We start from the raw sequence: 27,969 nt of genomic DNA, 5'->3' as shown, positions 1-27,969 counted from the left end.
GAATAAGTTGCAAAAGAACTGCAGTTGCAGTCTATACCTGAACTACCAATTTTGTTACGGCACTGTCGATATTCGTCAAAGTCGGAAGAGCTATTATGAAACACACTCGAATGACAACGGATTCCTGTATTATTTCATCGATCAGATAAGACATGTATAGAGATAAATTGATGACAGCCCGCCGTGAGCATGCAACTTAACAACCAGTCCCAAGTTATCTTCATAAACGTCTAATATAAATCTTTTGACTTTAACTAGATTCCAAGTAAGAGGACTTAGGTATCCCCCTGGCGGCTGAAATGTAAAAGTTATAGTTAGGGCATAGCTCCTATAGATGACGCTCTGACGGCTGGAAACTGATTATCTCGTCCCGTGATTACGCTAACAGCTATGCCGAACTTTTTTTGTGCATGGTGATTCTTACACGAAAAGCTATCTAATAGCCTGCTTACCAGCGTGCGATTTTTACTTTTCATCTTAGGTTTCGCTACTTTTAGGTACTTTACCTTGCCAAGTGCCCACCTACTTTCAAAAGGTCAGCGCCGCCCCTGTCAATGCTGCGTGCTATCACCCATTGGCAGTGACTAGTGAGAAATATTGATCAATGAATGGCCATCGCCCAGCACCATTTGTCTTTCCATTGGCTACGTTCGCATAGTATGCACTATGCATTAGTGATGTCAATCACAAAAAATCAGAACACCGCTACCAAACCAAATACAAACAAAGACCATTGGAAAATACCGAAACCGAACCAATCGGTTGGACTGCAAATATCTATCTTATGCAACATATTCATTAGAAGAATGCCTACGTCTGATTTCTTAGGTGCACGCCGTTACAAATGTATAAAAAAAACGCACAATGACAGATGAAACGAAAATCGAAGTCGCCGAGTGGATTCGAACCACCTACCCCTGAGTCACCAGTCCGATACTCTAACCGCTTCGCCACGGCGATAATGCACCCCATGCAGCTTAAATGTCAATAAGTTAAAACCTAGCTTCAATAGACGCCACCAGGGCGAGGACCGAAAGTATGACGCCACGCTGACGTCACTCAGGAGGCAAGCTATTGGTTGGCCGATTCGTGTAATACAATTAGCGAATACGCCGCCGGGCCGGGGGATGTTTGAACACCCCCCTTGCGGTTTTTGGCACACCTGTTCGTGCATCTTTTCCGCACATGTTGTGAAAATTTCAGACCCAGGTCACCTTAGGTCAGGTCACCAGGTCTCGCCAAGTGACCTCACCTCAGAAAAAAATAAGAATGCTCGTCATAGCTACACCGATTGATCGATTGCCTTGAAACTTTCAGCGATTGATTAGAGCAACATTATCTATAAAATGTACATCTCGGAATTTTGATATCGGTGACCTAAGGTCAGGTCAATTTTGCGACCTCTCCATTATAAGTCAATGGGAGAAAATTGAAAAGTGTCTGTTTTGCACGAACACTATTCGAGACTCTCTCAAACATCGATATGTAGGTAAAATGGACACACTGAACCGTAAAATGGCAACTGTGACCCCTCGTTATGTCCCCGAGGTCATCTCAGGTCACGAACAGAATCTAACAGTTTTTCGCTAATAACTTCTGATAGAGACGTGCTAGAGCGCTGAAAACGCCTTAGATGTGTTCGGCTCGACGTTGCGGATCGACTGATATGCAACATGACCTTTTCCGGTCAGGTCATGACCTTGACCTGAGGTCAAATTTTCAAGTTGACCTTTCAAGGTCAAATTATAGTTCATGCGACGCGTCTCGTCGAGAGGAACACGATTCTGGTAATAGAAATGTCGTGGCTTTTTCTAGTCAAAAGTTATTGTCGAAAAACACTTTGCGAAAGAACAGCTATTTTTGGAGTTTTTGCCCTCTGGAGGCTACACCGTTGACCTGAGGTCAAATCTGAGAACATTACTCAGAAAGGTCTGTAAAAGGGCTATCGAATGCGCTTTTCCGCGGCGCTGTAGCTCTATCGGTTTCCGAGATAGCCGTCGGCAGTTTCCAAAATGTTGAAATAGTGAACATTTGACCTTTGGTGACCTCTGGTGACCTGACCTTTGACCTGACCCAAAAAATGACCCAAGAGTTTTCGTCCTTATTTTGGACGTTCTTTCGATTGCCGCTTACCGCGTGTCGCTACGTGGCCCAGAAACCGAGTTAGAAGGGGGGTTCAGACACCCCCGGCCCGGCGCGGAATCTCAGAGCACCGGCCCGGCGCGGGTTAACCCGCGCCCCGCTGGGGGGGGGGGGCAGAATCTGCCCCCCCTCCCGTTTTTCGCCAATAACTTCTAAACGCGTTACGCCAGCGACGTTAAACTTTCAGTACCTTATCATACATCAATTTGACACGTTCCCTGAAAATTTGAGCGAAATCCGTCGGAAAATTTTTGAGAAATTGACGTTTTAGTGACGTCATGTTCGCCATTTTCGCCTCAAAAACGGCAAAATTTCAAACGCCGCTAACATCTTCATTTTTAAAGGAATCAAGACGTAACAAAAAAGGTTATACGTGATTCTACTTTGTCTATCAAATGGCTATCTCGGTTTTTTGAAAATTTTGGATTTTGGCCAAAATTTTTCAAAAAACTGACTTTTTTGGGAAAATATTTATAAAATCCAAAATTTTGAGTTTATCGAAAAAAAACGGAATATATTTCAAAGAAGTGGTCTATGTGCACCTACATACCAATTTTTAGAAGAATCGGTTCAAAAATGTGGGAGTTATTCAAAATTTTATTACGTCACGACACACAAATTTTTTTGAAAAATGATTTTTTTGGAAGTTCTAGACCTTATACGGAAACAAAAATAGCACCATTCGATTCGCCGTGAAAAACTGCATCGGATAGACACCTTTTTAGGCCTTAACAACTAACTTCAAAATTTGACCTCACTTGACCTGACCTTAACCTGACCTCGACCTGAAATTCATCCAGAGGTGGTCCATATCACTTACTGAGTGGGCCTATTGAATTCCATGAGTAAAATGACCCATAAAACATGTGTCGCACATGCCCTTTTCTATATTTTGTTTTTGGTGACCTGACCTGACCTGACCTGACCTTGACCTTGACCTTTGAATGACATTGTGTGCAACGAATATTGTCTTGGTAGTCTAAGAACACGTTTTGGGCAATCAGTCTCAGTCCATTCTTCGGCAACTACGGTGCAAGGCCGATACTGTAGAAACTTTCATTTTGTACCCTTGACCTGACCTTGACCTGACCTCTGACCTACTTAAGCTAAAAAATTTGGGCTCTTAAGATCCGCCTTGTTGAGAGCTTTCGATTGCCGTTTTCCCCGTCTTTCTACGACCATCGGTTCGGAAGTTAGACAGGGGGGGGCAGAATCTGCCCCCCCCCCCAGCAGGGCGCGTATGGCTGAATAGCCCAGCGGGGCGCGGGTTAACACTGTCAGCTCTAGCGAACGCAGTATCGAAGATACCGAGCCCAATTTTGGCTTGTATGGGACCAATTGATTGGTGAAGCTATTACGGTACAGCTGAAATCACAAGGATTTGTTTTAGGTCAAGATCAGGTCAAAAGTTGTCACTGATTTTAAAAATAATGCAAATGGCATGCGACACATGTTTTCTAAGCAGTTTTGGCCATAGAACTCAATGGTTACATCGCCTATGACGTTTGACATCATTTTTTGCAATTAGGTAAGGGTGAACGTCAGGTCAGCTAAAAAGGTCAAATTTTGAAGTTGCGCAGTTTCAACAAAAAGAGGTGTCTAACAGATGCAGATTGAAGGATTCCAACAATGTCATTCGTACGATGCGATGCCATCGTGCATGTACGATGCCTATTGGTTCAAAAAATGACATATGAAATAATTGCGTCATCATTGGACACAATACTGTGGGGAAAAATATTAGATTTGGGGGTCAAATATTGAGATATTTTGCTGAAATTTGGCATAGCGGTTCGTCTCACATAGCCCTGTTATTTATATTCCGTTTTTTTTTCTTTTAAAATAAAAATGTTAGAGAAATGTTTTCAAACTCAAAATTATCATTTTTTGGGAAATTTTTCGACAAAAAATTAATATGTTTGAAAATCCGAGATAGCCAACTTGTGGCACACTCATTTGGTGCCCTTGATGGTTTTTATTTGCAACTCTTAAACAATAGGGGGAGTGGGGCTATGCGTTACACTTTTTGGTCTTCTGCACTTAGTGGCCAAGCTATTCAATGAAATTGCACCAAATTTGGTCACATGCTAGCTGAATCAATTTGGAAAGCACATGCAAACTTTCACTTCTTTACGACTATTCACTTTTATGTGAAATTCAGAAAACCAAAGCAAGATTTTTGGGGTAAGTTGAAAAATTGTGGGGCAACTTGATACACGATATGGGGTAACCAGGGGCGTCGCCGACGGGGGGTCGGGGGTCGCGACCCCCCCACTCGTCAGAACTGGGGGGTCGACCCCCCCCCACTTTTGGCGATGCTGAGTATGCTTTTTTTAGCTATCATGTCAGGGAAGTTGGCGTCAGCAACATCAACAAATACAACGTCAGGTTCAGAATCGCTTCAAGAGCTCCCTAGTCCCTATTGCTTATAGGTCAATAAACTGTGGGCTAGAACATCAGCATGACAATATGATTTTATTTATGGAGACAAGTAGAAAAACACGGAACAAATAGTGCATGGACGCGTTTCGATTATTAAATCTTCATCAGCATGACATCACAGAGAAAACAAGATATAGCACACAAACATTCGAGCTCGTCACAGTGCAATCGTCTTGATTTTAAAAATTCATGCATATGACATATTCGCTACTAATCCACCTGTAGGAGAATATCCACGAAAAATGATAGCAAAATAGATCACTGACATACATATGACACATGGATAACATCAAATTTGTACAGAACGATCATGAACAAGTAGGTACTTATACAAACTAATGACGCGTCTTCTTCAAACTATACATCGCCGCTGGTTTTGCCCATTTCATCGAACCCACCCTAATATTAATCGTTTCGTTCATTGCTATAAATGCCGCCTCTGTCGCCTTCCGATTGTCTTTGTTTTTACATAATGCTATAATTTCCGCCCCACCCCATCTTGGTAAATGATGTGTTTTCTGAGCATGAATTACTACCGCGCTATGTTCTGCGTTGTTTCGCATGTCCCGCTTATGTTCCTTTAATCTAACGTCTAAGCCCCTCCCGGTTTCCCCTATATATGATTTGTCACAAGAACCACAAGGAATCTTATACACTAAACTTTTTTCTTCTCCATTTCTTTTTGTGTGGTTTTTTAGTATATCCCCTACCTTTGTTCCCGAAGAGAAAGCGATTTTAAATCCAGTCATTTCAATCTGTTTCGCTATCATCTCGGCTGGTTTCGAATTGGGAAGTGTTATATATATCGTTCGGTTTTCTTCGTCTTTGTTGTCGCGCTTCGCTTTCGAGTATTGATAGCTTTTCTTTTCAAGTTGACTAGAAATCCTTTGGGGTACTTTAACTTCGTGAACGATGCCATGATGTGCTGAATCTCTTCATCTATAAACTCTTCACTACAAATGCGATACGCTCCAAGGAAAAACCCCAAAACAATCCCACTTTTAACCCGATCATTGTGTCCAGAATAGAAATGTACGTACGACTCTTTGTTTGTAGGCTTTCGATACACTTTAAATTTTGGCTGACTCCCACGTATGATCACAGTATCAAGAAATGCAATCGTCCCGTTGCTTTCTTTCTCAAGTGTAAACTGAATCTTTTCCTCTACCGAGTTAAGTCTATCAAGTTTGTCCTCTAAGTTCGTTTCTTTTGGCACTACTACGAGGATATCATCAACATAACGCAACCAAATTACGCTACTGCCCATGATGCCCTGATAATGGTGCTTTTCGAGCCACTCCATGTACAAACATGCCGCCACCGGACTCAGTGGTGACCCCATGGCTAGTCCCCTATGTTGACTATACTCATCAGACTGAAATTGAAATCCCCCAAAGTTAAGGCACATTGCAAGTAATTTCAAATAGTCATCTAGCGAATATGGACTCCGAACAGTTACCTGTGCCAAAAGATGACTATTTGAAATTACTTGCAATGTGCCTTAACTTTGGGGGATTTCAATTTCAGTCTGATGAGTATAGTCAACATAGGGGACTAGCCATGGGGTCACCACTGAGTCCGGTGGCGGCATGTTTGTACATGGAGTGGCTCGAAAAGCACCATTATCAGGGCATCATGGGCAGTAGCGTAATTTGGTTGCGTTATGTTGATGATATCCTCGTAGTAGTGCCAAAAGAAACGAACTTAGAGGACAAACTTGATAGACTTAACTCGGTAGAGGAAAAGATTCAGTTTACACTTGAGAAAGAAAGCAACGGGACGATTGCATTTCTTGATACTGTGATCATACGTGGGAGTCAGCCAAAATTTAAAGTGTATCGAAAGCCTACAAACAAAGAGTCGTACGTACATTTCTATTCTGGACACAATGATCGGGTTAAAAGTGGGATTGTTTTGGGGTTTTTCCTTAGAGCGTATCGCATTTGTAGTGAAGAGTTTATAGATGAAGAGATTCAGCACATCATGGCATCGTTCACGAAGTTAAAGTACCCCAAAGGATTTCTAGTCAACTTGAAAAGAAAAGCTATCAATATTCGAAAGCGAAGCGCGACAACAAAGACGAAGAAAACCGAACGATATATAACACTTCCCAATTCGAAACCAGCCGAGATGATATCGAAACAGATTGAAATGACTGGATTTAAAATCGCTTTCTCTTCGGGAACAAAGGTAGGGGATATACTAAAAAACCACACAAAAAGAAATGGAGAAGAAAAAAGTTTAGTGTATAAGATTCCTTGTGGTTCTTGTGACAAATCATATATAGGGGAAACCGGGAGGGGCTTAGACGTTAGATTAAAGGAACATAAGCGGGACATGCGAAACAACGCAGAACATAGCGCGGTAGTAATTCATGCTCAGAAAACACATCATTTACCAAGATGGGGTGGGGCGGAAATTATAGCATTATGTAAAAACAAAGACAATCGGAAGGCGACAGAGGCGGCATTTATAGCAATGAACGAAACGATTAATATTAGGGTGGGTTCGATGAAATGGGCAAAACCAGCGGCGATGTATAGTTTGAAGAAGACGCGTCATTAGTTTGTATAAGTACCTACTTGTTCATGATCGTTCTGTACAAATTTGATGTTATCCATGTGTCATATGTATGTCAGTGATCTATTTTGCTATCATTTTTCGTGGATATTCTCCTACAGGTGGATTAGTAGCGAATATGTCATATGCATGAATTTTTAAAATCAAGACGATTGCACTGTGACGAGCTCGAATGTTTGTGTGCTATATCTTGTTTTCTCTGTGATGTCATGCTGATGAAGATTTAATAATCGAAACGCGTCCATGCACTATTTGTTCCGTGTTTTTCTGTTTTTCTAATATGATTTTAGTCCCTTTTTATCCCTCAAATGAGCGAGCGCGTCAAAACTGACCCAAGCGTTAGTCTGGTTGTCAAAATAATGGTTGCAGTCGATTCGTCGGATGACGTATCAGTAGCTACGAGGTACCTGGCTAGCCTCAGCCCTGCTACCCTCGGACCTGCCTGCATAGGGGAAATGGGGTCAGATGGTGGATCCCTCTGGGGCTTTCCTAATAAGACGCGCAAAAAGGAGTATATTGCAACGAAACCTCCAGTGACCTCGAGTTAATGAATTGTACACCTATTCTAAAAAAAATGGCCCCATGATTCGAATATGGATGACCTTGGTTACCTTTTTTGAGTTTTATTTGCTTCCACTTACAAGTGTGGTTTTTGGGGCTGATTTCGAGTTTAGCGCCCGTTTGAACCGTTTGAAGTAGTTTTGATAAATGATGGTTATGTAACATGTTACGAAGCTATCGTTGGTGGTTGTCAGTCACCCACTCTAGATGGCCGGCAGGAAGCCTGATGGTCGACCTGACCTGACCCGACCCGATCTACCCAAAATGCATGGAGTCATCATCTTTGTTCAAGACTAACATCGAACTCGTACTCGGGACCCCGATAACAGCTACGGCTCACTAAGTTCTAGCAGGCGGCCAGATTTTTCCTACTTTTGGGCGTTGACCTAAGATGACCCGGCCAAGACCTTGAAATTGGGTATCATCGGCTTTCTCTCATCACGGGCAGCATTTTCGCTCTTCCGCGAAACTCTACCTCGATCAGGGGCCGAAAGCATGCCTTATGCGTTACGTTGGTAAACATTTTACCTTAGCGACCCGCAAAATACGAATAAGAGCTACAGCAACACAGAAAGCGTATTCGATAGCTTTTTAAAGCTCTTTCGCCAACTTCGCCTCAGATATGACTTCGGGTCTATGGCTTGTGTACCATAGAGTCCAAACAGCTAAACTGACGGATTTTGCCGAAACATTTGTTCTGTAACAACCTATGATTCAGTGAATGTGCATGATATTCATGTTATCACCATCGTTTTTGTTTCGTCGAAACACGTCGCATGGCTTACAATTTGAGCTTAAAAACTTGAATAGAAAACTTGACATCAGGTAAAGGTCATGACCTGACCGGAAAAGAACCTGCTGCATATGGATCGATCTGTGTTACTGAGCTGAACACACTCCAGGTGCTGTCATCGCTCTACAACGTCTCCATCAAAAGTTGTTGTCGAAAATGTGTTAGAGACCTTTGATGACCTAATGACTGACCATTTCAGTCACCACTGGTCATTAGCTGCACCTTATCACTAAAATGAACAAGGTGCCATGGCTACAACAGTATCTAACGTTTTTAGCATATTCTTTCAAAGCAGAGGGCATCGTGCTTTTTCCCATATCTTATCATGATTGGTGAGGTCACATACCTATTTGACCTGACTTCGCTTCTCAGATGTAAAATCCCAGATTCATGAACTGTTGGCACTTATAATCCCATTCATTACACCAAATTTCAGACTTATAGGAGTCAGGAGATAATCTATAGGAATGACAAGATTGCAGTTTTAACCCTCGCCCGTAAACGGTGTTTTGCCACCTTCGCCCATGCAGGGGGGGGGGGGGTGGTGCGACCCCCCCCCTGGCGTTTGAAAACGGAGCGTCGTAGAGCTTAGCGGAAAAGACCAACGGATTGCTCTCAACGAGATCTCGCGATTGGTGGTATATTTTTTGGTCCTAGGTCAACATTTGACCTAGGTACTTATGACCGGTCAAAGGTCAAATTTTCGGAAAAATCCAACTTTTTCATATTTCCGCGCCGATTGTGGCAAAACGGTAAGAGATATCGACTTGAAACCTTCACTATCGTGATTCTTGATCAATTCTCTATCGTTTGGTGTATATTTCGATGTCATAACTCTAAAAATGATGCGTTGGGAGCATCGGAAGTCTGCAAGGTCATTTGTGCATTGGGTCACGTCAGGCGTGTGACGTCACTGACCTGACCCTGACCCAAAATGAACTACAAGAAACAACCGACGATGCCTGAAATGGATAGCAAATTCGAATTCAGGGCATCAAAATACCCCGAAAAGGCATACAAGTGCAAGAAGTCATTACAGGTCAACCGAGGTCACTGACCTGACCTTGACCTTTATTAACCTTCAAAATGTCAACGGACATTGTGCCAATGTCAAATCAGCCAGTTGTGATTCTAAAACAATCCATCAGTGTGTCAGGTCAGTCGACATTTATACCAATGTGAAGCAATCTCCAGTTTAGCGTAAATCTGACCGGAGGTTGTTCCCTTTATGACGTCATAACTCCGTGACCTGACATGACCTTGACAAAAATTTTTTACCAAAAGTTGCGCAAAGGATGCCCCAAAGGGTACTGAAAATTTGAGCAGGCTATCTGAAACGGTTCGGCGTGTAGCTAAGAAAAACCTCAGGGGGGGGGTTGCACCAACCCCCCCCCCTACATGGGCGAGGGTTAAGAGGCATTAAAACAGAGCTTGACATGACATTGTGACCTGACCTCAGGTGACCTCTGCTTGATTTTTATGCACGATGCAAAAATGATGTACAATAAGATATACCGCTGCTTTCGCGGCGCTGCGCCGAGGTTTTTCTCCGTGCACACGAAAAAACCGGGAGTGTGGCTAAAAACTTGGCTAAAAACACCCCTACCCATCAAGACGAAGACCGGAAACCCGACCCCCGCACTCAAAAATCCGTGGCGACGCCCCTGGGGGTAACATGTTACACTTCTTTTTTCGTAGTTTCTTTATCATTATAACGGTCATTGGCCGTCCTATCGGAACCGATCGTTGGCCTCCCTAATGGATAATACCTACTAAACATGCTTTCCTTTCTCATTGAAAGGCAAGAACAATAAAGCATAAACCATTACTGTACTCCACACGCATGAAAAGGCTCATTAAACATGGCTCAATCTCTGATTTGCCTTTACTGCGACGCCAAGGGCACCATGCATTGCCATACTGACCGGAGTTTGATTTTCTGCACGAAATTTACGCCCAGGTGAAATGGAGCACGCTATAAGCAGTCTTGGGTAGCCATCTTTAAACATGCCCCGGCCCTGCGGCGGCCGACTTTCACAAGACTGAACTCAAATGTTTGTTTACATGAAGAGGCTAGTGCGTTTTACTTGGTGATCTTACAAAAGAAATCATCGCTTAATTTTGTGAACATACATTCAACATTCTTACACAAATAACATTGACAAAAAAAAACGACCCTAAGTGTTGGCCAGCAAAAAATACTTTTGCTGTCACAACTTACCCCAGTGCGCCTACAGGGCGACATGGCGTTCCACCAGGTCTGAGCCTGCAGTGACATGTAAAATGTGCGTAACCTTTCTGCTAGCGTAAATATTGGCGCCATATCAAGAGTACTTTTAAAGATATTTCCTTTGTAACAACTTACCCCTGTAACAACTAGCCCCACTCTCCCCTACGCTTTTTAGAGAGCGTATACCTACTCCATGCCTCTTTTCGGCCGAAACTGGCGTGTAGTGACGTTATAAAACCGGTCATAACTCAAAGTTCTTTCAATGAATTCGGTCAAAACTTCTACAACCAATGTAAAATTGATGCAGGACAAGCTATAGCAAATGTCAGGTTAATCACGTGATTATTTTCCGAGTTATTGCAAAAAGTCGGCAGGTTAAAGTTAAACTCCCTCCATCAGCTAAAGGCGGGTTAGGTGCCGGCTTTTCGAAAATTATTGAAATACAGGCAAAATTTGACCTTTGATGACCTCTGGCGACCTGACTTTGGACATGACCTTAAAATGACCGAAGGAATTATTTTTTACGCTCTTTCAAATGCCGCTTCAAATGTGTTGCTATATGGCCCAGCTGAGCCGAGTTTAGACTTAAGATGTGGGGGGCGTGAAAACGCCCCTTCCCCTAGCACAGCACGGAAAACTCAGACCACCAGGACGGCGCGAGTAAAAATGTGGTATCGTCGGCTTCCTTTCGTCACTCGCAACACGTTCGTTTTTTTCCGCGAAGCTCTGGCCTGGTCAATGGTCATGGGCCAAACGGCAAGGTGTTAGGTAAGTACCAAGGCCCTCCCCTCCCCTATATATTATACGCTAGCGGCTGGGGCTGGCAAAACACCAATAAGGGCGTGGGCTAAGTCACGACATTGTTTTCAGTGCACTGATAGTTGCTCTTCATCGTACAAGCTTTGCAAGAAACGGCCCTGCCGCGGTACACTGCACGACTGTCGCTATGTCATGTCGGCGGCCACGCTGTGCAACGCGGACCCCAACACGGGCCGACGGTACAACTGGATCCAGGACTCGGACGGCCGCATCTACGGACGGAAGGAGGACAGCGCACTGGGCAGCTGTATCGACACATCCGAGGTGAGCCACTCTGCACCGGAAGCAAATTGACTTTTGTCTCGAAGACACACTGATTTTGTGTTTTACGACATGCTATGGCTGTGTTAGCACGCACCGAGCCGGGGGCTGTTCGGGCACCCCCTGCGGGCTTCCACGGATATCTCGAAAAGGGCGGCGGCGGTTTTTGACACACCTGTTTTTTCATCTTTTCCGCGCATGTTGTCAAAATGTCAGACCCACACTGTAAAAATGTTTACTAATTTCTTCCGGCCACTTTTCACTAACAAAATGCGAGTAGACTTCACTTTACTAACAAAATGTGAGTAGGCTCCAAGTCAACTCGCATTTTATTAGTGAAAAGTGGCCGGATACGGCATAGGCGTAGGAACAGGGGGGGCCAGGTGGGCAAGTGCCCACCCACTTTTCGAGGTGGGGGGGCCAACCATGTGTTTTGGCCCACCCACTTTTTACTCGAGGCCCCTCGTCTCGATTTGAGAGGACGTCGTCACCTTCCAGAATAAACAAACTCGGTAAAAATAAGTTCCACGAATCCCCACGCACGGACTCCAAGGTGCCGCGATGGATCCAAGGAGGCCCTCTGTTCATATTTGTCAGTCGAAGTCCCTGAGACTGATGGCCTGAGAGGCCCTCGTGGATCTGGGGAGGTCCCAATATCCACACTGGTCTGGGGAGGCCCCTGACACTGGCGGTCTGGGAGGCCCCTCTATCCACACTAGTCAGAGGTCTGAGACTGATGGTCTGGGAGGCCCCTCCATCCACACTAGTCAGAATAGGCCCCTGACACTGGCGGTCTAGCCGAGGCCCCCTACCCTCACTAGTCAGAGGAGGCCCCTCTATCCTCAGTAGTCAGAAGAGGCCCCTGAGACTGATGGTCTGGGAGGTCTATCCATCTACACTGTAGTCAGAGGAGGCCCCTGAAACTGATGACCTGAGAGGCCCTTATAATCACACCAGGCAGAAGAGGCCCATGAGACTGATGGACTGAGAGGCCCTTCTATTCATACTGGCTACAGGAGACCCCCAAAACTTTCGGTCTGGGAGGTCCCTCAATCCGGCACCAGTCAGAAGAGTCCCCTGAGACTGATGGCCAGGGAAGCCCTTATATTCACACTAGGCAGAGGAGGCTCCTGAGACTGATGGTATGAGAGGCCCTCATATTCACACCAGTCAGAAGAGGCTCCCGAGGCTGATGGCTGTGAGGCCCTTCTGCTCATATAACTGGCCACTGGAGGCCCCTGAAACCGGTAGTCTGGGAGGGCCCTCTATCCACACTAGTCAGAAGAGGCCCCTGAGACCGATGGTCTGAGAGGCTCTTATATTCATAATGGCCACAAGAGGCCCCTGAGACTGATAGTCAGAGAAGTCCACTCCTAATGAATCTGAGGGGGCCCTCTATCCACATTTACACTTTTCTAGGGAGGCCCCTGGTGGTCTTAGAGGCCCTTTTATTTATACTGTCGACAGGAGCCCCCTGAGATTAATGGTCTGAGCGGCTCTTCTATTTATACTAACCAGAGGAGGTCCCTATAGGACTGATGGTCTAACAGGCCCTTCTAATTTATGCTAGCCAGAGGAGGCCCATGATACTGATGGTCTGAGAGGCCCTTCTATTCAAACTAGGCAGATGAGGCCCCTGAGAATGATAGTCCGAAGAGCCATGCGGCGGCAACTGGCCGTGGCCATATTTCGGCTCGATAGGGCCCCACAGAGATCATGAGAGCACCTCAAGGGCTCCTAAGTAGACACGCTTATCCCCATAAGGGTGCCACGCCGGCTTCTGAAGGCTCCTTGTAGGCATCGAAGGGCCCTTTCCGGCCTCTAACGGCTCCACCCGCCTGTGATGGCTCCACACCAGTGTTTATGAGCGCCACACAGCGGCGCCTTTGAGGGTCATACTAGTGTCTCTTAGGGCCATATATCGGTGGCTCTGGGGGCCCTACACCGGCGCCTCTGTGGGCCATCACACCTGTGCATCTCAAGGCTCTATAGGTACATCTGAAGGACCCACACCGACACCTCTGAGGGCCCCACACCAGTATCTCGGAGCTCTGAAGGCCCCACACTGGTGAAAAAGCATGATCATGTATCGCACCTGCTTGAGGAGCTGGGTTGACTCAGCGCGGAGAAGCTGGCATCTTATCACACTCTCTGTCTCGTACAAAAGGTGCGCAATCACGGCGAGCCCCAAGCTTTAGCCGAGGGCTTTGTTACTGTCGCAAATAGGCGCGAAGCCTTGGGGACACTGACCAGGACGACTCGCCAGGACCGCGACCTCTATGTGCCCCGGTCACGTACCGAAATGGGGAAGAGGCGCTTCTGTTGTCGCGGTCCTGCTCTCTTCAACCCACTACCATCGATACTAACTGAGCTTCCTGTGACCGGGTTCCCTCACCACCTCAAACGTTACCTATCTAAACCACCGGACTAATGTTTACTTTATACCGTACTGTGACGTTTTATCGATTTGACCCATTCACCTGTGTGCGTGTAAGTTCCATCCCATACTTTTTATGACTTTGTATCTTTGACGAGAGGTGGTAATAGCCACAAGCACTGTGGATCGCCTTAATAAATGTCTATGTCTATGTCTATGTCTATGACTCTGAGGACTCACCGGCTCCTGAGAGCACCATGTTGATGTCTAACGGCTCCACAAGGCCACTGAAGGCACCACACAAGCTCTCACTGAGCTCTAATGTCCATGTACGGGCCTCTGAGGGATTTAAGCCAGCGCATTCATAGCTCCACACCAGCAATTGTAAGGGCTTCACACTGAAGTATCTGAGGGTTCCACACCGGTGTCTCTAAGGGCCACATACCGGCATCTCTGAGGGCCCCATACCGGCGTCTCCGAGGGTCCACATCTGGCGGGCACCCATCAGCGACTGAAGGTCCCACACTGTCGACTCCGAGAGCCCCATCTGCGTCTGGGAGCACCATGCCGTCTCCTCTAAGAACCACAGCGGCTCCTCCGTACGAAAGATGGGCGTCTACATGCCAAAGGGGAGCGGTTCTGAGACAGTAGGGCACCTACGTGCAATAGAGGGGCGCCTATGAAGCCCATAGGGGCGCCTCAATGCGAAAGAGGGGCGTCTCTGAGGCCTACATATATGGGCGTCCACATGCAATAGAGGTCTGCAAATGCAATTGATCAATGCCATGGGGGTGCATTCATAAGAAACAGGGGCGCCGGCATGGCAAAGAGAGGCGCCTTCAAGTGTCCATAAAAGAGAGACGCCTATGATAAGCGCACATTGTATGCGACAACGGGGCGACTGTGGGACATATAGGGATGTCTCTGATGACTGTACAGTGTACATAGGGCGCTTATATGCTAAAGAGGGCGCCTATGAGGAAGACATTTGTGTAAGGGTTTTCAGGGGTAATGCGCCGCTTGCGGCAAATAGATTCTAAAACATCGGAGGGAGAACAAGTTTTAACCCGCGCCCCGTAGGGCTACCGGCGGACCCTACCACCCGTAGGGGGGGGGGGCGTTTCGGCCCCCCCTAAGATCTCGGAAAGTTACCGGCCGATTTTCAAAATTCAAACGGCGTTCGATAGCCCCACCCGGTAACTACCTTGTGACCAAATTTCATTGACCTAGGTCAAACCGATGACGTCACAGGTCAGGTCAAAGGTCAGATTTTACCCGTTCACAGGCAATTCAAGAAATGTGCTGTGAAAGCGAGTAAATTGGTAATTTATTGAAAACCATCGATGGTACATTGTTCGTCAAACACATACTTTGCTATCTGAGGTCACTGATACCAGGTCAGGTCACAGCGAGGTCAGGTCACCGGGGGTCACAATATGAATGTGTCGTGTGATACATGTTTTATGGTCCATTTTACATGACAAATGCGATTATGTGGGTTAGGCAGCCTTTGGGGCCAGCCTAGGTCACGTTTTTGTGAAGGTCAGGTCAAGGTCAGGTCAAATTAGGTCAAATTTCAAAGTTGATATTTTTGCATTAAATGGGTATTTATTCGATGCAGCTCGTCACGGGGAGTCTAATGGTGGTCTTTGTTTTGCTCTACGAGTTCTAGAATTGCCAAAAATTGAGTTTGAAAATTTGACGTCATCATTTTTGAACAGTTTTTTCGCTATAACATGGCCAAAAAACGAGGTATCGATCTGAAATTTGGTATGTAGATAGAAGACGGTAGGCACTATCACATATATTCCGTTTTTTTTCGAAACTCAAAAAACTTTTTGGATTTTTTGGCGAATATATCCAAAAAAATGCTTTTTTGATTTTTGGGGGTCAAAACTCAAAAATTTCAAAAATTCGAGATAGCAGTTTTGTAGCCCTGTCAATTCTACACCTTTTATGCCTTGATCATTTTTCTGTATCTTCAAAGCTGTAGTCCTGACAGGTCTTCTCGCGAAGGTCTTTTTTCGGTCGAAAATGACAGAACATGACGTCACTCTGACGTCATTTGTGGCCAACCTATCATAGCCTCTGAAAAAAATTTTTGGTCACAATGTGTAAAATTGATGCCCGGAGGGGTCCTAAAAGTTTCGTGGCGATATCTCCAGCCGTTTAGGAGATATCGACCGAAAAGGACAGGGGGGGGGCCGTTTCGGCCCCCCCTACGGGGCGCGGGTTAAAAATGGTGCGGACTTTCCGCACTGTTCGCTTAAGCGGTTACGCCCCTGGGCACATCTGCCCGATCTCAGAAGCTAGATTTAGAGGTCATACTTGAAAGCAGCCAGCAGGACGAGGCAAAAGTTGGAGGCCCCTGAAAATAGGAGGCCCCCTGGAAAAGGAGGCCCCTTGACAGGGCGGCCCACCCACTTTTCATGACGTTCCTACGCCCCTGGGATACGGGATAACTAGTAAATTAGTAAACATCTTTTTACAGTGCAGACTGCAGATAGCTCGAGGTGAGGTCATCTGTCTCCGGTCACCTCACCTCTGAAAAGTTAGAATGCTCGTTAGACGTTATAGCTATGTACACCCAATAAACCATCGCCTTTAAACTTTCTGTAAAAGGTTGCTTCTCCAATACAAGTCAATCTGTATTCATCGAACGACCTTATCCCGCGCCCGGCTGGGGGTCCTGGATTTCCACGCCCTGCTGGGGGGTCTGAACACCTCCCTTCTAACTCGGCTCCTGGGCCACGTAGCGATACGCGGAAGGCGGTGTTCGAAAGAGCGTCAAAAATAATGACGAAATCGCTTCAGTCAATTTTTTGGTCAGGTCAAAGGCCAGGTCACCAGAGGTCATTGAAGGCAAAATTTCGCCGATTTCCAAGTCAAATGTCGACAATTTCCAAGATGACAACGTATAACTCGGGAACCAATAGAGCTACAGCGCCGCAGAAAAGCGCATTCGATAGCCCTATTAACGCCCTTTCTGAGTAATTCTCTCAGATTTGACCTAACGTCAACGGTTTTGCCTGCAGGGGGCAAAGACTGCAAAAATAGCCGATTTTTTGGAAACAGTTTTTCTGCAATAACTTTTGACCCAAGCCTTGCACGAGCTTACTTTTACCGGCATCGTGTTCCTCTTGTCAAGACGCATCGATTGAACTATAACTTGACCTTGAAAGGTCGACTTGAAAATTTGACCTCAGGTCAAGGTCATGATCTGACCTGAAAGGGTCATGCTGCATATCAGTCGATCCGTATCGTCGAGCTGAACACATCTAATGCGTTTTCATCGCTCTAGCATGCCTCTATAAAAAGTTATTTGCGAAAAACTGTTAGATACCATTCGTGACCTAAGATGGCCTCAGGGCATAAACAGGGGTCACGGACACCATTTTCATGTTCAGTGTGTCTAAACCACTTGTAATTCAGTGTTTGGGAGTGTTTATAATGTCTTTCGTCCAAAAGAGGCGCATTTCAATTTTCTCCCATTGACTTATAATGGGGAGGTCGCAAAATTGACCTGACCTTAGGTCATCGATATCAAAATTCTGAGATCAACATTTTGTACGTGCTATTGCTCTTAGCAATCGCTGAAAGTTTCAAAGCGATCGATCACTCGGTATAGCTATGACAGACATTGAAACTTTTTATTAGGTTAGGTCACTTCAAGTGACCTGGTGACCTGACCTTGAATGACCTTGGTCTGAAATTTTCACAACATGTGTAGAATTGATGTATGATAAGGTGTACCAAAAACGGCGGCGCTATTCGCGAAAAACCCCAGCAGGGCGCGGGTTATACACCACCGTGCAGTCACATGGCTACGACCCGACTCCCCTCCGTGCCGTCCGACGCGCCGGCATGGCCCCAGAACTGGGACAAACGGCCGCCGGGGACGCTCGTAGTCGTATCCCAGACGTGGGTCTCCGTCCACCCCGGAGAGGACAGGGCAGTCGGCGGCCGGCCGATGCTGCCCGCGGCGCTGATGCGACAGCCTCCCACACTCAATGCTCCCACTACGCTTTCAACAGTTGATAAGGGTAACAGTGTGTATGAGATGTATTTTTCGGAAGCTTGATATCGGTGACTTGATCGTGTTCGGTTGGCATATCTTGATCTCGCAATCCCCTAACCTTGAACAACGCCGGTTTTCAAATGTTGGGTTTTGCCGCAGCGTGGATTCGGCGTGGATTGAGGAAATTTATCAGTTTTCATTCTAAATTGGGTGGCGTTACCACACTGTAAAAAAATCTTACAAGCCCCTTGTAGGATAACCGCTGGCGCAAAAATGAGCATGCAGCGACGTGTAAAAATCGCCTCATATTTAGCTAGTAAGAGGGTACAAGCTTGTTTCGTTAGTAACTGACAAGCCCACGCCTCATAAACCGAGCACCCCCGTGTCAGCCCCTCGTTTCGTTATTCGGTACCTCGTTTGAAAACGAGGGCAAAACCAGCAGATCGGTACGCCGATCAGGCTCCTTAGCAGGACTCGCCTGGTAACCCAACCAGCTAGCGCCTGCTATTGCTGCCCAGTAGTAATACTAGCTCAATTGCGTCACCCCCCCCCCTTCTCCCCAGCCGCCCCTCCGACAGCCACGACAGCGTGCCAGCCACGTTACAAAAAAAAACATAACCAAAAATAACGTTTATTACTTATTAGCATACGATACAAAATATCTAAAATATACATATTACAATATCATAGTGGAGTGGTGCAAAAGCTGATTCGAGTAACCACCAATAACATTCACAAAATAATACGGTTGCATGAGACACGATCGGGCACTTCCACGGGCTCTGACGCAACGGCACTTACAACAGGCGAGTGAGCAAGTTGATCCTGCCATGTCAGGTACATTGTGCACTGTGCAGTCCATCAAATATTTGCCATACTTCGCAGATTCAAGCAAGTATTTTTTTTCTGGGCGAGGCTTACCAACAGAAATATCGCTGGCTTCCGGTATACCTTCATGCCTCAGTCTCCCACAACTTTAAGCAGCTCTGCAAACAGAAAAGAAAATTAACTGCTGATTTTAAAATATCAGTGAGGATGGCTTTATTATCTACATCAACTGACTTTTGTATAAGATAAATCAATGTGAGGCAATATGTGTAGCTTACACATTTGGAAAAAATGCTAGACAGCAACTGAAAGAAAGTCCGTCTTCCAATAGTCGGAATTCAAACGAAACAGTGGCCCACAACGGTCAGGGGTGAATTCTATGACGCAACATGTGTTCAGAATATTACAAAATAAATAAAATGTCGCCCATTGCTACGTGAATATCATACAATATAACGTACCTTCGAAATATCCCAGTCCGAGAACTTCACAACGCACCGTGCCACAACACAACCGCACCAACCGCCGGCAGCCGCAGAACTGAACAATGGCGGCCGGAAATGACGGCCCCGCGCCGGAAGTGAAGGACGCGTTTTAGAAGCAGTCTCAGACTCGTCGCTGCTCACCGTAGCAGGAATTTATGAGGCACTACCGAATCAAAGTCGTTTCGCCTCATTCGGCAACACGAAAACCCTACCAGGACTAGTCCGATGATGAGTTTCCGACTAGGTGGCGTGTGCGCAGGATTATATTTAAAGCACGTGCAGGGCGGTGCCTCATTAGCCGACATAATAATGATATGACACGATAATGAAACACGCATGTAACTAGCATGCAACAAGCTTCTGGCGGATTTACTTATGAGACTATGCGTAGTTTTCCGACACAGCGCGAAATCTGTTGATAAGCAGGAAGGGGTGTTAGGGAAGCATTTAAGTTATTAGGTTACCGTTTGTAACCAATTGTTTCACGAGGCCACTCTTTAACTAACAACTCTCAGGCTGATAATGTCCCTATATATAACAGCAAGGTACAATGGACGACCGTGTAACCCACTCCTTGTCATAGAATTGGCTCGTGACATTTTTTTACAGTGCAATATGAATTTAATATTTGATCCGAGTCTTATCGCAACAGCTCTTCGTTCGTAAGTATTTGTGGCGAACTGGTAAGTAATGTGTGCGCACAGATTGCCTCAATTTGATTCTCCGGACTCGGTTCAATTTCAAATGATATATTGACTGCCCTTTTTGTAAAATTTTGTAAGACACCTCACACAATTCGCTTGTTTGCCCTGCTAGACCCACGTGTGAGGTTCAAGTGTGAATTCACTGCACAATAAGAATGGGTGGTTGTACTATTGTTGGGCAGAATTCAGTTCAGGTCGGATATAATTGCAGGATAGATTCGGTCATGGAGTCTTTCGAATCACACCGGTCAATGATTCAAGGCGCCACTTGCGGGTGCCATGACTGCATGAGAGTACTGAGTAGGTACAGGTCTCGCGGGTTTTAGCGGTAGGTTTTGCACCTAGAAAATTTAGTGTACTTCAGGCTATATCTTCGTCGTTTTAAGCTTTTAAGTGTTGAAGATGCGATCGACTTGTTGGGTAACAAGCCGGCCATGATCGTGTAAAATGGCTTCATCGTAGATCGATTAGTTTCTGAGATATAACCGGAAATGTAAAAGTGCAAAACCTACCGCTTAATCTCGCGAGACCTGTACCTGTCTATGAGCCCAGTGAGACTGCGGTCGTCGGGGCGGCAGGGGTGGTGTCCACCGGTTCGTTAGGTGAAAACGCGTAAGACGGTCTCTCACAGAAGGGCTGCAAGGGTCAGTAACCAACGTCCGGCCGCGGGGTTTTAGTAGGGAAACAGAGACGTGCCGCGAGCGGCAGGAGAGAAAGAACCAGTCACACCCGTCGACGAACGCTAATAACCAGTCGCTACACTGCGTCGTACCTTTAGACAAGTAATCCGGGTCAAGTGATGTAGGGTTCTAGGCTAAATGGGCCGAGAGGGGCCAAAGGAGGGTGCTAGGACGGGCACCAAGAGATCCAAGGTTACAATAGGGCGCAATAAGTCGTTGTGAGGTAAGATTGAGACAATAATTATTTTTTCCCATTACATTTAGCACGGAATCCAAAAAAAGCAAAACTTACGTTTATGGCACTTCTATGCACCGCTGGAGGGAGTAGAATTATTGCTGGGAGGGGCCGAAAGGTCAACTCGGAAGGAAATTCATTGTAGCGGGATGAGCGTTGTATGAAAGGAAGTGTGCGTCGGTGAACAGATTGATGTATGCATCGGTAGAGTAAGGACCAGCGGGAGATTTGACCCTCAGCATAAAGGTGACCTCAAACGGGGATGTAAGTGATTTTTTTTTAAATAGGAAGAAAAGGGGGAGAAACAGAGGGATTGATCAGTAATTAATCTATATTAGACGGTGGCTAAGGGCTGACCCTTACGGGAGGCATAAAAAATTGTTGATAGAGGGAGACCTCCACATCCCAAAATTCCTTACGATGCAGACACCATCCCAGGCAGGAAGACTATATGTTGACAAGCGACAAGCCAGCCTCATTATAAATATTGTTTGTGACGAGCCCCAGGTGCAAGGAACGGTGGCGGAAAGGAATCGGTCAGCTTGAAGCCAACGGACCGATCATCAATTGAAAAATGGGTGTGTAATTACGTTTGAACAAGAGAGAAATCAAACAGCAAGAAAATCAACTCGTTAATCAACCATTTGAGGATCTACCAGCCGAAAACACTCACCTGAGGTTGTTCCAGAGCACGGCGCAGGTCGGCAACCATCTCGGAAAGAAAAACACCCCCGATGGACGAAATTTTATTAAACCATATTTTTTTTTAAACATACTCCCCACCGCTTCCGGACCCCCTGGGGAGGCAAATCACAGACTTAAGGTCAGGTCAGTTTTGCGCCCTATTCATTTTAAGTCAAAGCCAATGGGAAAAATTCAAAGGCGCCTGATTTGGACGAACGTCTCCTCAAACATGCCGCTTCGAATTGCGCTTACCACGTGTCGCTACATGGCCCAGGAGCAGATTTGAAGGGGGCGGGAGTGCTCTGATACCCCCCCCCCCCCCAGGCCCGGTGCGGTTGGCGTCGAGCACCGACCTGGCGTGGGTTAAATCATTTGTATATTGAGTCATTGACCCGTTGGCAACGGGCAAAAATGTATGATGCAGGGTACGCATTGGGTGTGGAGGTAATAAAGCGACCTACATCCGTACTGCAGGTGTGGGACTTATGGGGCTTGTTCGTGCACTGTTCAACATGCTTCTGCCTGTGCGATGAAGACACGGACTCGGCTCGCTACTTCAGCCTGCTGCCCGCAACGGCCGACGTCGCCCAGAACAAGATCGTCACAGGGGTCAGGTGAGGTCACGCTGCAGGGGTCAGCTGCGATGCCGCAAGTCACCGGTATGTCAAAGAGGGTCACTTAAAACTATCTGATGATAACGACGGTGGCTCGCGCATTCTTTGGCACATGCCATTAACCCGGCAGTTGCTGGGGTATTCCGCCACCCACCGTTTGCTGGGGGGGGGGGGGCGTTAAACGCCCCCAGCCGATAACTCGAGAACCGATAGGCGCAGCGAAACGCACGAGGCGGCAAACGAAAGAACGCGACGAGACGCTTCAGATGAGTACTTTAAAATTGAATTTTGATGTCACAGGTCGGGTCAAGGTCAGGTCAAACACCTGAAATCGAGCTTTCAGTAGCATCGACTTCAGGGCTTCGCAATGGGCGCCTCTCGTCATAAACTCTGTCAAAACGGTGCACAATCCATCATATAAGGCCTACAAGAGTGTCAGCTCAATGTAGGAGTCAGTCAAGCATAGGTCAGGGTCAAGGTCAGGTCAACCGGGTAAGCACATATCCCCGAAAATCGAGACTGATATTCGCAGCCTGTGACACATGTTTTATGGGTAATTTGGGGCGTAGAACACGATGGTGACATTCATTTTATCATATTTGTACGTGTTTGGCTCAAAAAGTTCAATTTAAGAAATGCATGTATCATGGTCGTGAAGTAGTCACGAGAAATTGCCAAGATTCAGTTCAGGATTTTGGAAAATGCGGAACAATAATCAATGATCGAAGATAGCCATTTGATTGTTCATGGTATTGGGAGTCTAATGGCGTTTACGGCATGTCTGTATGTCTATTCTGTGATTTTATATGATTTTTTGAACATATGCCGTTTTTGGTCGAAAACTCAGAAATCATGACGTCACTAAAACCTCAATATCTCAAAAAATTTCCGACCGATTTTTTTGAAACTTTGTCACAATAAACTTCAACCAATTCCCTACAGGTACCCAAAACTTGGCGCGCCTGCGGCGCGCCGTTTTTATGCTATGGCCCGACGAAAAAAGTGGGGGCGTTTAACGCCCCCCCCCCCAGGCAACAGCTATTTAACCGTTAACGTATTCCACCATAGGTAACACACAAATTAACATATCAACTAATAGCAGCGTATTCGAGCAAGCATGACAGACATACAGACAGAGACATACAGACAGACAACAGACAGAGATTGATCGGCTTTTTAAAAATACCGGAAATGGTAATTGATGGTATTTTTATATCAGCAGCTCTCTGTTCGCATGATAATAGAGTATTCATGACATTAGCGGGTTTTGCTGAAATAAGACCATAACCTCCCACACGGTGAGACCGGACACGAAAGACCCGCTTACAACGAGCGGGTCAATCTGCTTGTTTCAGGCTCGTCAAGCTGGACAACGTGTTCTACATCCAGCTGGAGCAGGCTGAGGCCGCTGCGGATGGGTACGTCAACTCGTCCACCACCCAGTGGCAGCCGATCGCGCGGCGTATCGACACCGACCGGTGAGCGCGCTACTCTCACAACAATCACCTCACCCGACTCGGCTCGACGAGATGGCGACACCTTTTCCTAGCAGTCACGGTTCAACAGACCATTGACATATTTTCCGTCCAGGGTCTTCAGATGCCGTTTGAATTTTGACAATCGGCTCAATAGTTTCGGAGATAACTAAATAAGTTGACTGTGTAGATTGTAGAGCCCCCCCCCCTGTCACCTGTATTGTGGAAAACACCCCAGTCATGCGCGGTTTAAAGTAAAGTTTTCCGAATGAGAGATGGTGAGCTTTCATTTTCATGCGAAGAATACAATTAAATTTCTTCTATTTCGTTCCTTGCGGAAGGGTCAAGCTCTAAGTGACCTCGCTGCCTCTGCTTCACTTCACCAATGCAGGCCCATGTCACTCCACTTTTGATGACATCATAAGGGGGCCTCAGGACAATAATGGCGCGGTGCGCCACAATCGATTCAAAGCTACTTGCCAACAGTTGCCATTTTTGAAAATATTATTTTGAAATAAAGTTCCAAGTAATAAAAATATTTTAATAAAGTTGTTGAATAAATCGATACCATATCTAAAAACTTACTGAAAAATGATTTATTCATAGTAAAAATATAAGCCCGATGCGTTTTTAGGTTGTTTTCCTGCAACTGCAGAGGATTTTTAAATCGTCTATATCTTTAAAACCGGCCATTTCTTAGCATATTGCTGCTCTTTTTTATCGCTAGAAAATTGGTCGGACTTTTCAATGACATCAACGGCTGAGCGATATCTGTAGAGTGTCACCAATAATCTTCAAATGAAGTTAGTCATTTTTACGTTGTAAAGGAATGAAGTACCCCTTGCGAGCATCAGGGGTGACGTCACTCAGGATCTGTCTCTGATTGGTCGGCGGGGGAGTGACTGTACCTTCTATAGATGGCCTTGCACCAATGGCTTCACCAAACTACTTCACCATGTATTTAATGAGCAATCCACAGCATGGCGTGACCATTGCTGCTCCATGGACGCCTCTCAGGCAATTAATGTCAATACCTCATGGTTTGGGTGCTACTGCACGTCCACAAGTGCTGGGACTGGTTCTATCATCGCAGCAACGGCTGGGACAATTGCACTAGACTTTGGTGCATCGTTGGGGATCGATTAGAAGGGGAGATCCCGCACCGTACTTTCACACGTGCAGGGCTCTGTCGCGCCCGCTCGTCTGTCGCGCTAAAAGGCGTCTAACCGGTGCCTTGTACCGTCCTACAGGGACGAGGAAGGTCGCGACTACGTGCGACTCTCCTACTCCCAGCGCAGTGTGCTGCTGCAGGAGTTGCGAGGACAGGAGAACCAGGTGCTCACCGGAGCGGCCTTCCACATCGTCGGCGGCCATCTGACCGTCCGCGCTCAGGTGGGATGTGCCATTGTGTCCGATGGGTCGCCGGGTGATCAGACGAGCGAGATTTGCCACTCTGACTTACTTACTTGCTTACTTTTGTTACCACCACCAATGACAGGTGAAGTCGACCCCAGTGCTGGTCATGGCCCTGTCACTGTAACCCTGTCGCTGTGACCATGTCGCTGTGACCCTGTCGCTGTGACCCTGTCGCTGTGACCCCGGCGATGTGATCCCGGCGATGTGACCCTGCTCTGACTCGCCGGCCGCGCCCCCAGGTGACAAACATCTCCGAGACGGGCGCGCTCGTGGCCTCCTCCAGCGGCTGGCTGGATGGCCACCCTCCGGCCGTCGGCGTGTCCCGGCTCAAACTGCGCTCAGGACCCGTGCCGTCCACCCACTCGGCGGCGCCCAGCTGGCCCGACAGCCGGCCCGGCATGCAGACTGTCCAATTCGAGGCCAGCAACCTGGACGCGGACGCGGCGCAATCGACGCTGCCGTTCCTGGACACTCAGCCGGTGGCGCCGCGGCCGGCCGGCTGGCTCTCGGGGCTCGGACTGTACCACAAGGGCGACACGGCCGGCGGCTACGGCGGCTACCTGGGCCTCAGCGTCCGAGGGCCGACATTCGGGTGATCGGTCCGGGAAGCGAACAACTGGGACTGTGTCACCGGCCGGCAGACTGGGTGCTAGAGACTGAGCTAGAGACTGAGCTAGAGCTTCGCGAAAAAAAAAACGAGCGTGCTGCCCGTAACGAGAGAAGCCGATGATACCCGATTTTAAGGTTCCAGCGATATTCACCCATGTTAGCCAATATTAACCGATGTTTACCGATGCTTGCTAATACTGAATGATGGCAACCGATGTTTGAGGAGAAACAATGATGTTAAAGGAAATATACCTATCATTTTTAACACATAGTTTTGAGCTCGTGTACTTACTACCTACACATTGAATATGAAAGAGTATTACCGAAGTCAGCGCCGACATCACTTCACGCGGAGAAAAAGCCATTTAGTACGGCAGCAAGGGCATAAATGACCATGATATAGGCTATGCACTGCACAATGACATGCGTTGAGCTGATCGACTTCTCCAGCCCAGTATGTAAGTGTCGTCTTCTTGAGACCCTGAACTTGAAGTTATCCCGACATGATAACGACTTGCATAAATAAATCGAGCAGTTAGGCACTCGTGAGACGTGCTGCGACGCACAGTGAGCTTTTCCTCGTCCTTATAAAGATAAGGGAAGCATACCGCCTTAACCCTCGCCCTGGCAGGGCATTTTTCATAACACGGCCTGGCAGGGGGGGGGTCGATGCGACCCCCCCCCCCGCGATTGGCTCCTATGGCACCTAGAAACACCAAATTTGGTAGGTAGGTGGGCCCCCTGGAGTTCTCGCCCCTGTGCAAATTTGGTTGCTCTAGGTCAATATTTAGGGGGGGTTTTGGGGGGTATAAATGTAAAAATTTCGCTAAAAACAGGTCAAAAGTTTTTCGCTTATAACTTTTGATCTAATTAAGATATAGCAAAAAAGCACCAGTGAACTCAGCACGTCAAGGCGCCTCGAACGATATACTTTTTAGCTTGCTTGAGTGTACTTAAAGTTTTTCTTAAATTTTAAGTAAACTTAAATTAATAAATTAAGTTCAAGCTAACTAAATTGCATCATATCGCATATCATTCGATTCGGCTGATCACCAGGAACACAATGATACCATTTTTAAGCTCTAGCGTCATTATGTGTCAAGTTATTGGCAAAAACGTCATTTGACCTCAGTTGACCTCATTTGACCTGACCCATGGATAAGTACACCAAACAAAGAAGCACCAAGTGACCTGCTGTTAAGTACTGTAGTTTCAAAGCACAAAAGTGATAGAACGAAGCGGATATCTCCAGTATTTTCCGAATTTAGTATTTTCCCATAGGCTTAACCCTCGCATGTGTAGGGGGGGTCGGATGGACCCCCCCCATGGTTTTTCGCGAATAACTCGCGTAAAAAGCGGCCGATCGCGACGAAACTTTCAGTACCCTCACATTGATCAATTTTACACCTACCCTGAAAATTTCATGACCCTGACCCAAATGACCTTTGACCTGTGACCTCTTTTCCGAGACCATATTTGGCCGGAATCGCGATTTCGCGTATGTCGGCTCGCACTAGCCGCGTGTTTGCAAGCTTTTCGTGGTTTCAAACGTTCAAACATGTGATTTGATGTTACTCCCGTGTGTGTCAAGGTCACCTGAAGGTCAGGTCAGGTCATTGACCTTTGGTGACCTCGGGTGACCTCGGGTCACTTTTTCGAGTTTTACATGTTTCTAGGCTAGTTTTTGGAGCTGAATTCGAATTTAGCAACCATTTGAACATTTACGAAGTAGTTTTGGTAACTTCGTAACATGTTACGAAGCTGTCAGAGGCGGTTGACACGTACTACGAATACCCGTCACGACGCCTACTGGTTGACCTGACCTGACCTGACCCGACCTGGTCTAAATGCTTCAAGACATCATCTGTGATCAAAACTAACACGATATTCGTGATCAGCACCCCGAAAAACCCCTTAGCAGCCACACTTTACGACTTTCTAACAGGTCCCGATTTTCCCGACTTTGGGTCATTGACCTGACCTGGAAGGTCAACCAATGACCTAGGACCTTAAACT

At 46.6% G+C, this 27,969-nt stretch overlaps 1 protein-coding gene across 1 annotated transcript in view; it reads left to right on the top strand.

Moving 5' to 3' along the window:
- Positions 1 to 26,218, top strand: part of LOC122377517 — a 35,880-nt gene extending 9,662 nt beyond the window's left edge. Inside the window, exons 8-12 of the mRNA XM_043357606.1 lie at positions 11,619 to 11,831; positions 22,314 to 22,453; positions 23,809 to 23,931; positions 25,179 to 25,320; positions 25,584 to 26,218. Coding sequence (XP_043213541.1) covers positions 11,619 to 11,831; positions 22,314 to 22,453; positions 23,809 to 23,931; positions 25,179 to 25,320; positions 25,584 to 25,940 — 975 coding nt within the window. The 3' untranslated portion in view covers positions 25,941 to 26,218. The remainder of the gene's footprint in view (positions 1 to 11,618; positions 11,832 to 22,313; positions 22,454 to 23,808; positions 23,932 to 25,178; positions 25,321 to 25,583) is intronic.
- The last annotated feature ends 1,751 nt before the right edge of the window (positions 26,219 to 27,969 follow it).

The sequence above is a fragment of the Amphibalanus amphitrite genome, unplaced genomic scaffold (assembly GCF_019059575.1).
Source record: "Amphibalanus amphitrite isolate SeventyFive unplaced genomic scaffold, NRLGWU_Aamphi_draft 000046F_arrow, whole genome shotgun sequence".
NCBI lineage: Eukaryota > Metazoa > Arthropoda > Thecostraca > Balanomorpha > Balanidae > Amphibalanus > Amphibalanus amphitrite.
This window is presented reverse-complemented; position numbering and strand designations above follow the sequence as displayed.